At 40.8% G+C, this 11930-nt stretch overlaps 1 protein-coding gene across 1 annotated transcript; it reads right to left on the bottom strand.

Moving 5' to 3' along the window:
• Positions 1-8978: 8978 nt before the first annotated feature.
• Positions 8979-9344, bottom strand: LOC121990967. The gene has a single exon (XM_042545007.1). The coding sequence runs from the start codon at positions 9342-9344 to the stop codon at positions 8979-8981; it is 366 nt and encodes a 121-aa protein (XP_042400941.1).
• Positions 9345-11930: the final 2586 nt, after the last annotated feature.

Raw genomic sequence — 11930 nt, 5'->3', positions numbered from 1 at the left:
AGGTCACTCTCCTCTAGTTACTTACCTTAACTTACCGATTTGCCAGACATCCGGTCAGCCCGTCGACTTGTCTAGACTTCATGCTAACTATCTGATCAGCCCGTTGACCTAGTTGGACTTCTCTCCAGATATCTAGTCATCCCGTCAACTTATTTGGACTTCGTATCCGGTAGGCACATTGACCTAGCTAGATTTCTACCAGATATCTAGTCAACCCGTTGACCTATCTGGACTTCTCTTGCACACTTAATCAAGTGGTTTGATCACAACAAAACCTAACTCAACTTACTTGTCATTCATCAAAACTTGAGTTAGACAGTTACTACAAGGCCCCCCCCCCCCCCCCCCCAAACACACACACACTCTTAGGATTTGTCCATCCTGGACAAACAACTAGTGCACACAAATTAGAAAATTTCAGCTAACTTGACACAAAACACTCCCTGCTTTATTTCTTTTTTTTCTACCAACTTAACCCTTTCGAAATATTGTAACTTCACTTGCATATAAGTATTCCATCAATGTACTTGAACTCCATTAGTCTCAGATCAGAAGATCAAGTAGGTATAGCTTCCAACATTTCAAAAACTACTTGATCAGGTTACAGCACTTCTAACAGCACACTGTGTCTGCATTTCAGCAGCAAAATAGTTTTAGAAGTGACCTTGTAGTGTCATCCACTTTGGTGAGTCATAGAAAGAGATGAAACGCCATTTGTTATAGATGATGCAAGAGTATGACTCTTCTATCTCACTGATTTATGAGATATTGATATATGTTGGTTTGTTACTGCACTTGATACAACACAATACTTCTACACCATTCTTTTCTTCCTTTTTTGTACTTCTTTTGAAAAATCACACTCACTTGTCCTTTTGAAACTCACAACTTCATCTTCAATAATTGTTAATGAGAGAATTACAATCTAGCCTCTGCAATGCCCAAAATCATTCTGAACATTAAAATCCAGCACTAGAGTTTGCTCATTATTGTTTATGCTCATTCTTGGTGTTAACTCCATTTAATTTACATTCCTTGCTACTGCATTATGTTGAAAGTTAGAGTACAATACTCCTAGAAACAATTCCGGTAGCAACTTCATTACATAAAATTGCTCAATATACAATTCTTCCATTTCCCTTTTCTAACTTCAAATATTTATCCAAGAAGCCTTCATTTGTCTACAAAAATCTTATCTACTCAACATAAAATCTTGGTACATAACTCAAAAAATCAAACTTGAGCAAGAAAATCGAAGTGCTCAAAATGCATCAATACTTTTAGCTCCGAAATTTAATTAAGCAACTCAAACACAAAGATAATGTATCAAGCTCCATGAATCCTTCCAAAATTTTCACAATTTCCAAATTATGCAACATCTTTCCCTACACTTAAATCTTTGTCCATCTTAGCCAAATCATTCATCATATAATATTCAAAGTATCCACATCCAAAAGATTAAGAAATGAGAGAAGATAAAATAATATGATGATTAACAAGAAGATTAGAAACATGTGGAACAACCTTCATAAGCATGATTCATGGTGGTTTTGAAAAAAAAAAAAAAATCTAAGCAAGTTCTAAAGTAACAATCACACAAGTTCATCACATAGATAAGCTAAATCCTCAATATGTATTCAAATTATCATCTCAATTCATCAATCAAGAATCCATCACTAAGCAGTAACTTCATGCAATTCAAGATTCCATTCATGACAATAAATGTCAAACTTAACAACCAAATTTAACTAACTTTCAGAATTCTCTAAGATGATATATAGAAATGCCAAGGGTTACATTTTATTCTGAAAAACCAAAAAAATTATTTGCAAAATTAAAATAACCAAGCATAAAGGAATGATATTTACAATGATGAATTTATTTTTCAACATCTGAATTCATTCTATGTGAAAGAAAAAAGATTGCAAATGTAAACAAAGGAATTATTCATGCAACAAAGTAAAGGTATAGATATCTACAAATGAAAAGTAAGTATGAGATGGAATAAATGTTAGGATCCTTCGTACGGAGGCTAGAGAGGGGGGTGTGAATAGCCGACACCAAATCGTCGCGTTTCTACGAACTAGGTTAGCGCAGCGGAAAATAACACGTAGAAACGAAGGAAAAGAAGACAAACCTCAAACAAACTGATGTAACGAGGTTCGGAGATTAGGGACGAGTCCAGTCAATCCGTCGGTGGATGAGCCCCCAGAAAACCGGCTAAAAATAACTCCTTATGGGTGGAGAAACCTCGCCACAATACTCTTGCAACAGCAAGATGAATGTACAAGAAATACAAGAAAGCAGAAGACAATACAAGTGTAAAAACAATCTTGCCTTCTCGTCGACTGGAAGAAGCAACAGCTCCAAGCGCCTACAACAGCAGATGATCCAGCCGGAAGCTCACGCGAAGCTTTGGAGGAGCTCAACAAAGCTCAAGCACAGCAGCACTTAGGGACAGGAAGAAGAAAAAGGATGGCTCGCAGCAGCAGCCCTCCTTTTATAACCTGCGAAGAAAGAAGCACAGAAGAAATCTAGCCGTTGCGTCGCAACGGCTAGTGCCCTGATCGGTCCACAGACCGATCAGGAGTGTGCCTGATCGGTCCACAGATCGATCAGCGCTTTCTCCCGGACTTCGCTAGCTACTGATCGTCCTCTGATCGGTCAGGGCTTATTGAGTGCGGTTCCTCGCACTCCTCAAGATCGTCACCTGATCGGTCGGCAGACCGATCAGGATATCGCCTGATCGGTCTTGCAGACCGATCAGGCTCCATGCTGATCGGTCCCCAGATCGATCAGTAAGCTCACAGAATCGATGCGTGCCTTCTGTTTGTCATCTCATATCGCTGGATCGGTCTGCAGACCGATCCAGAGCTTGGTTTTTACCCAAACCAAGTCCCAAACCTTCCAAACCAATATCCGGTCAACCTTGACCTATTGGTACATCATGCTTAGCATCCGGTCACTCTCTTGACCTGTTAAGACTCCCCACCAAGTGTCCGGTCAATCCCTTTGACCCACTTGGACTTTCCTCTTCGTGCCAAGTATCCGATCACTCCCTTGATCTACTTGGACTTCCCAACACCAGATGTCCGATCACCCTTGATCCATCTGGATTTTTCCTTGCCCGGCTTAACTCACCAGGACTTTCACCTAACTTCACTCACTAGGGTTTTCACGTGGCTTCACTCACCAGGATTTCCAATCCGCCTGGCTTCACTCACCAGGACTTTCCCGAATGCCTGGCTTCACTCACCAGGACTTTCCCGAATGCCTGGCTTCACTCACCAGGACTTTCACCTTCACCTAGCTTCACTCACTAGGATTTTCACCTGGCTTCACTCACCAGGATTTCCCGACTGCCTGGCTTCACTCACCAGGACTTTTCCCTGCGCCAAACTCCCTGTTTGGACTTTTCCCGTGCCAAGTCTTCATACTTGGACTTTTCACCGAATCAGGTCAACCAGGTCAATCTTGACCTATGGTTGCACCAACAATCTCCCAAACATCTATTCTTATCAAACATCAAGAATAGAACTTCTCTTCTCGTCAAACATCGTCAAACATCAAAACACAACTCGAGTCAGGTCAACTCGAGTCAGGTCAACCAGGTCAACATTGACCTAAGTTTGCACCAACAATCTCCCCCTTTTTGATGTTTGACAAAATCCAAAATCAAGTTAGGTTAACCCGATAACCTAACTTAGGTTTTCCAATGTTCTTCCTTGAACATTCTTCCAAAACCTACACTCTCCCCCTTGGGACATCTCTCCCCCTTTTTGACACACATCAAAAAGAGGGAATCAAGGTCAAGAGTTTCTTCCTAATGAAAGTCCCATATCTTTCATTGAAACCCTTAATTTCCCCCTTGATACTAAACTCAACACTCAACTTAGTGACAATCCCATATCACTAATCCTCAAAAGTCTTAAGGAGTAAAAAAAACTCCCCCTAAAAGTCAACTCCCCCTTGAAAATTAGTTAAGACTCCCCCTAAAGGTCAACTCCCCCTTGACCATTGCACCAACAATGTCTTGGAGAGTTTCAAACCTTTAGAAACCCGAAACTCAACTCCCACAACTGAAATTTCAGACCACAGTCGAAATTCAGCAAAATCAGCACGCCTGATCGGTCACCGGACCGATCAGGACCCCTCTGGATCGGTCCCCAGACCGATCCAGCCTTCCCTGGATCAGTCCAGTGACCGATCCAGCCTTGGACAGACTCGAGTTCTGATTTCCTTCTCCCGAAATTCAGAAACTCACAACAAATTCCAGAAAATTCCAAAAATTATAAAATTTTGAGGATATATTCCTCATAACATATACTATCAAGGAAAAATAGTTTTCTATGAAAATAATTTTCATTTTCAAATCTTGATACAAAATTTGAAAAGTTTTGAAATAGCTCAAAGTTTCAAAAACTTTGTATCACTTTGTTCAATGATGAATGCTATCACTAGAAAAGCTTCATCAAGGTTTTTCAAATCAATTTCAAAATTATTTTAAACCTTTTAATTTAGGACCATAATCTTAGGACTAAATGTACATGACTTGTACATAAGTTTTCCCTATGATCCCCCTTCTTGAATTAGTCTCATCTAGGTACAAGAACTATGCACCTTGATCCTAACTCATGATCCTAATATCTCACACACATCTAAGGTGTATCAAACACATCCAAGTCAATTTTGATGTGAGATATGGGTTTAGGTTATTTTAGGCTAGATTCTCATGCATTTTCTAAACATCAATTTGATCTCAATATCAAATTGTGTTTCTATCCTTAAATCAATTTAAATTGATCATTAATGCAAGAGATGATGACATGGCATGAAATAATATCATAAATAGAAGCATGTGCCAATGTCATGATGTCATGGCATAAAGTTTGAAACTTAAATAAACATGACATAAAACTAACCTAAGCATTATCATGACATTTCAAAAGATAAACTTAAATATGATGTCATGACATGTGAGGGCAAACAATTATGGCAAGATTTAGCATGAATAAGACATACCTAGATTACCTATCTAAGTATCCTTAGCCTTAGCTAATACTTAAGCTTTAACCCTTGATTGCCCTAATATGCCAAAATCCTAATTTTGACACTTCTTGAACTCTAGATTCATTCATGCCACTTAAAGATCAAATTTATCCTCAAATCTTGGCATGTTTCATTTTTCCTCAAGAGTTCTCTAGATTTTCCCAAATTGTGCCAATTGAAATTAACATCATCATTTTCCATGATGGCACATTTTACTCTTCCAAGGAGTAAATATTAATGATTGTTCCATTTCATTTTCAAAGGTTCCCAAAAACCTTGAAAATGCTCCTTGAGTGTCAATTTCCTCAAAGTTGGGTTAACTACCCTTCTAATCGGAGTTGACACTCTCTAACCCATCTATGGGGTAGAGAAGATGCTCCTAGGAACCCAATACCTATTTGAGCTCATTGGGTTCACTAAATATTCACTAGGGATAACTTCCCTAGCAACCCTCCTAATGACCCTCTTAGGCTTTAAAGCCTTGGTCATTTGGGACTCATCAAGATCAACTCTAGGGTTGACTCCCTTTGTGACCTTGGTGATGGTCTTCCTAGCCCTAGATTTTGTTCCATAATCGAATGGAACATTATGATAAGTGGGCTTGACCACTTGGGACTTAGGTTTGTGACCCAAACCTTTCTTGTCCTTGGACATTGGTTTTTGACCCTTAAACCCTAGAGATGACTTCTCCAATTTCTTAAGAGTCTTTTCTAAAGTATCAAGTCTTGACCTCAAGACTTGATTCTCCTTCTCTAATACCTCAAGTTTTAATTTGTCATTGTTCTTTGAGGCATTCCTAGGCATATGTCTAGTTGATTTGGGATTCCTACCTAGGTTTTCCTTAGCCTTAGATGAGTTAATTCTAGGGTTGGCTTTCCTAGTGTTATCCTTATCTAGGCTTACATGTTTGGCTCCTAAGCACATATATTGATTCCTAAGATTATCATGCTTATCATTCTTGACAATTACAATAAAACTACTAGCATGAGTCTTATTATTATTGCAAGAATGTGCCTTAAATGTTACCTTAGGGTTTGCCTTAGCTCCCCCTATCGACGTGCTCGGTCTCTTGTCCTTGTGAGATTGCCTCCCCCTCGGACATTGACTCCGATAATGTCCCCTTCGCTTGCATTGAAAGCACACCACGTGCTCTTTGCCTTTGCGTATCGGGACTCCGGCTTTCTTGACCTTTGGCGCCGGTGGAGTCTTCCTAACCCTCTTTGGACACTTACTCTTGTAGTGCCCAAATTCCCTACACTCAAAGCACATTTTGTGTAATTTGCTAGAAATTAAAATGCTTGAGTTACCTAGGTTTGAGGATGGATGAACGCTCTCTCCTTCATCCCTTCCGGAGGTAGAAGCTTCTTCTTCTTGCTCCGAACTTGAAGAAGAACTCTCCTCTTCTTCTTTAGATGTTGAGTGGCCCTCAACTTCTAAATCCATTCCTCCATGATGTGAACTCCTTGGCTCACTTGACTCCTCTTCATGACTTGAAGTGGAGTTCTCCTCATGGAACTTTGCCAAGTTATTCCACAACTCCTTGGCATCGTTATATCCACCTATCCTACACAAAACATCATTAGGTAAAGAGAATTCAATGATTTTCGTTACCTCATCATTGATGGTTGATTGGTGGATTTGCTCCTTGGTCCACTCCTTCTTCTCTAGGGTTTCTCCTTTCTCGTCCATAGGAGGCTTGAAACCTAATTGAACACAACTCCAATTTTCAAGGTTAGTCATAAGAAAATACCTCATTCTTACCTTCCAATACGCGAAGTCGTAGCACTCGTAGAAGGGTGGAAACGTGATGTCTTCTCCGAGTCGATCCATTCTCTAGCTTGTGCTCCTCCGGGTGTTAATCCGACGAAGAGCAACCTTGCTCTGATACCACTAGTTAGGATCCTTCGTACGGAGGCTAGAGAGGGGGGTGTGAATAGCCGACACCAAATCGTCGCGTTTCTACAAACTAGGTTAGCGCAGCGGAAAATAACACGTAGAAACGAAGGAAAAGACGACAAACCTCAAACAAACCGATGTAACGAGGTTCGGAGATTAGGGCTCCTACTCCTCGGCGTGTCCGTAAGGTGGACGAGTCCAGTCAATCCGTCGGTGGATGAACCCCCGGAAAACTGGCTAAAAATAACTCCTTATGGGTGGAGAAACCTCGCCACAATACTCTTGCAACAGCAAGATGAATGTACAAGAAATACAAGAAAGCAGAAGACAATACAAGTGTAAAAACAATCTTGCCTTCTCGTCGACTGGAAGAAGCAACAGCTCCAAGCGCCTACAACAGCAGATGATCCAGCCGGAAGCTCACGCGAAGCTTTGGAGGAGCTCAACAAAGCTCAAGCACAGCAGCACTTAGGGACAGGAAGAAGGAAAAAAGGGGAGGAGGCTCGCAGCAGCAGCCCTCCTTTTATAACCTGCGAAGAAAGCGAAGAAACACAGAAGAAATCTAGCCGTTGCGTCGCAACGGCTAGTGCCTGGATCGGTCTGTGGACCGATCAGGCTCCATGTGGATCGGTCCACCGACCGATCCATTCCCTAGCCTTCGCTTCTGTTCCGTCTCTGATCGGTCCATGGACCGATCAGGGAACCTCCTGATCGGTCCACAGACCGATCAGGGAACCTCCTGATCGGTCGTGGGGACCGATCAGCACAGAGAGTTACCCAACTCTCGTGTGGAATCTGATCGGTCCCCGGACCGATCCCACCTCGTGGTAGTGTCCCTGATCGGTCCCGGGACCGATCAGTAAGCCCACAGAACCATGATCGCACATTCGTATCACTGGATCGGTCTGCAGACCGATTCAGAGCTTGGTTTTACCCAAATCAAGTCTCAAACCTTGCAAACCAATATGCGGGGAACCTTGACCTATTGGTACATCTTGCTTAGCATCCGGTCACTCCCTTGACCTGCTAAGACTCCCCACCAAGTGTCCGGTCAATCCCTTTGACCCACTTGGACTTTCCTCTTCGTACCAAGTATCCGATCACTCCCTTGATCTACTTGGACTTCCCAACACCAGATGTCCGATCACCCTTGATCCATCTGGATTTTCCCTTACCCAGCTTAACTCACCAGGACTTTCACCTAGCTTCACTCACTAGGGTTTTCACCTGGCTTCACTCACCAGGATTTTCAATCTGCCTGGCTTCACTCACCAGGACTTTCCCTTGCCTGGCTTCACTCACCAGGACTTTCCCGAATGTCTGGCTTCACTCACCAGGACTTTCCCGAATGCTTGGCTTCACTCACCAGGACTTTCACCTTCACCTAGCTTCACTCACTAGGATTTTCACCTGGCTTCACTCACCAGGATTTCCCGACTGCCTGGCTTCACTCACCAGGACTTTTCCCTGCGCCAAACTCCCTGTTTGGACTTTTCCCGTTCCAAGTCTCCATACTTGGACTTTTCACCGAATCAGGTCAACCAGGTCAACCTTGACCTACGGTTGCACCAACAATCTCCCAAACATCTATTCTTGTCAAACATCAAGAATAGAACTTCTCTTCTCGTCAAACATCGTCAAACATCAAAACACAACTCGAGTCAGGTCAACTCGAGTCAGATCAACCAGGTCAACCTTGACCTAAGTTTGCACCAACAATAAACTCCCCTTCAAAGTGGGTAGATAGCATCATTATTGTCCACTTCTTCCACCACTAGTCCATTAACTCCTTTATGAAACTTCTTTATCCTGTGTCCATTCACTTTGAAAATTTGACCAGTAGACAACTCCTGTATCTCAATCACTCTATAAGAAAAAATATTAGTAAAACAAAAAGGGTCCTCCCATCTTGATCTTAACTTACCCTTTATCAGTTTAAGATGAGACCTATATAAAAGCACTTTGTCACCAATTTAGAATTCTTTTACTACAATATGCTTGTCATGGAAGCTCTTGGTGTTTTCTTTGTAGATCTATGAGTTCTCATATGCCTCGAACCTAATTTCTTCAAGTTCTTGAAGTTGCAATTTCCTTTCCTCTCCAGCTATGCTAGCATCGAAGTTACATGCTTTTACTGCCCAATAAGCCCTATGCTCATTCTCCACTAGTAGATGATAAGCTTTTCCATAGACGATCCTGTATGGAGACATTCCTATAGGGGTCTTATAAGCAGTGTGGCAACCCCATAATGCCTCTTCAAGCCTTCTACTCCAATCTTTCCTATCATGTCCCAATGTCCTTTTAAGAATAGATTTGACTTCTCTATTTGACACTTTATCTTGCCCATTTGTCTGAGGGTGATGGGTGATAAGGAGTAGCAATCTTATTCGCAACCCCATACTTGCTTAGTAAAGCTTTCATACGCCTGTTACAAAAGTGAGACTCTTGATCACTGATGATCACCTCGGGTACTCCAAACCTGTAAAATATATGTAACTTGATAAAACTAACAACAACTAAAGAGTCATCAGTCCTAGTGGGAATGACCTCCTTCCATTTGGAAACATAATCAACTGCTAGTAAAATGTATAAAAATCTGAAAGAAGCAGGAAATAGACCCATAAAATTGATACTCCATACATCAAAAATCTCACAAAACAATATAAACTATCAAGGCATTTCATTCCTAAGTCCTATGTTTCCATTTCACTGACACCTATCACATGATTTATAAAAAATGTATGCATCATGAAACAAGGTGGGCCAATATAAACCATACTCTAATACCTTCCTAGCAGTCCTTTGGGGTCTGAAATGCCCACCACATGCTAATGAATGACAAAAAAGTAAGTATAGAATGAAACTCATAATCAAGAATGCATCTCCTAATGATCTAATCACTACAAAATTTTCAAAATTAAGGATCATCCCACACATAAGATTTTGCATCACTTTTTAATTTGTTCTTTTGAGCTTTTGTAAATTGTGTGGGAAAAACATGTGCAACTAAAAAATTAACCAGATTTGCATACCATAGCGACGCATCATGCATCTGAAGGAGTTGCTAATCAGGAAAAATATCAACAATAGTCGTATGATCTAAATCCCTCTCGATCCTACTCAAGTGATCTGCCACTAGGTTTTTCTTCCCGCTCCTATCGCATATCTCCACGCTGAATTCTTGAAGTAGAAGCATCCATCTTATCAACCTAGGCTTAGCATCCAGTTTCTTTAGGATGAATTTCAACACTGCATGATCAGAAAAAATAACCACATAAGAACACAATAAATATAATATAAATTTATCCAAAGCAAGCACAATAGATAAAAGCTCTTTTTCTATTATGGTGTAGTTTGCCTGTGCAACATCTAGAGTCTTTGAAGAGTAGCAGATAGCATGTGGTGCTCCATCAACTCTCTGGGCTAGGATAGCTCCCACCGCACAATTTGAGGCATCACATACTAACTCAAATGGGAGAGTCCAATCTAGGGGCCTAATGATAGGTGCTGATACTAGAGCTTCCTTTAGTCAGTCAAAAGCATCCTTGCTGTAACACCCCAGAATTTATTATTATTATTATTACATAAACTGCAGACGTCACTCGCCCATACTTCCATAGTGGGTTCTCAGTTTAATGAAATTACATAGATGATTCAGGAAAACATAGCTAAATGCGGAAACTAAACTGGAAGGTCTTCGGGTTGTACTGCTGGTATTCCGAGTTGGCTCACTAGTCAACGCCTCCTGTCCCATTTGACCTATTGTCTAAAAAGGAAATGTTTAAATCTATGAGTCGAGAGGCTCAGCATATTCAAAACTATGTTATGCACTAGTTAGTATCTATATCCTAGTGTATTAAGGGAAACATAGGCTAGGTAACTTAGAACTTGATCATTGGCATATCCTAGACAGGAACACAAGCATTGGGGTTGACATAAGCATAAGAACATATAACAAACGTAGACATGAGTACGTACATAAGCATAGGCACAAGTATACTTGCATAGTATAAACATACACATAAGAATAGACTCAATCATGAGCATATACATAGGCATACATGAGCATGGGCATAACATATCATGAACCTAACATATTCATAACATATCATGGACCTGGACATAACTTGGACATATTATTTGGGTGTCTTAGTTGCACTTAGTGATACCGTAACATAAGTTGTTAATCAAACAACTACCCTAGTGCTAGGTTGGTAGAGGTCCGAACTTTAGACTAGAGCCCCTACTGGTAAGGATCCGAAATTTGGACCAGAGTCCCCATTATTCTGGCATGCTCATCGGGCGTAAGTTCCTTGATCATACCACCATCCCATAACATAACTTGATTGATTTTAACATGCTCACCGGGCGTAAGTCCCCGGATCATACCACCATCCCAGAACATAACTTGATTTATTCTAGCGCGCTCACCGAGCGTAAGTCCCTGGATCATACCACCATCCCATAACATAACTTGATTGATTTTAACATGCTCACCGAGCGTAAGTCCCCGGATCATACCACCATCCCAGAACATAACTTGATTTATTCTAGCACGCTCACCGGGTGTAAGTCCCTTGATCATACCACCATCCCAGAACATAATTTGGTAAGCTTCCAGGCTTACGTCCCCGGTTCATAACTTAACTCATACATAACATAAACTTACAACCAACATCCACTTACATTAAATTTTCTATTTAATTCTTATACATACACATATGCTAAAATATCCTAAAACATTACTTATATAATAATAAATTCTAAATTTAACAGTGACGGTTCTTGAGCTCCTAGCACACATGGTATATATTCTAAACAGTAAGTAGCATGCACATTACTTCTATAAAACCCTCTTCAACACCATGAGGCCAAACCTATACATGCATATATTTTTATGGAGCACTATTAACACATTTAAGCATGAAACGCATATGCACATATTTCCATAAAACATTATAAACAAAATAGAGCCTAGAAGCAAG

The sequence above is a fragment of the Zingiber officinale genome, chromosome 6B (assembly GCF_018446385.1).
Source record: "Zingiber officinale cultivar Zhangliang chromosome 6B, Zo_v1.1, whole genome shotgun sequence".
NCBI classification, from domain to species: domain Eukaryota; kingdom Viridiplantae; phylum Streptophyta; class Magnoliopsida; order Zingiberales; family Zingiberaceae; genus Zingiber; species Zingiber officinale.
The sequence above is the reverse complement of the archived record's forward strand: the minus strand, read 5'-3'. Positions and strand labels throughout refer to the sequence as shown.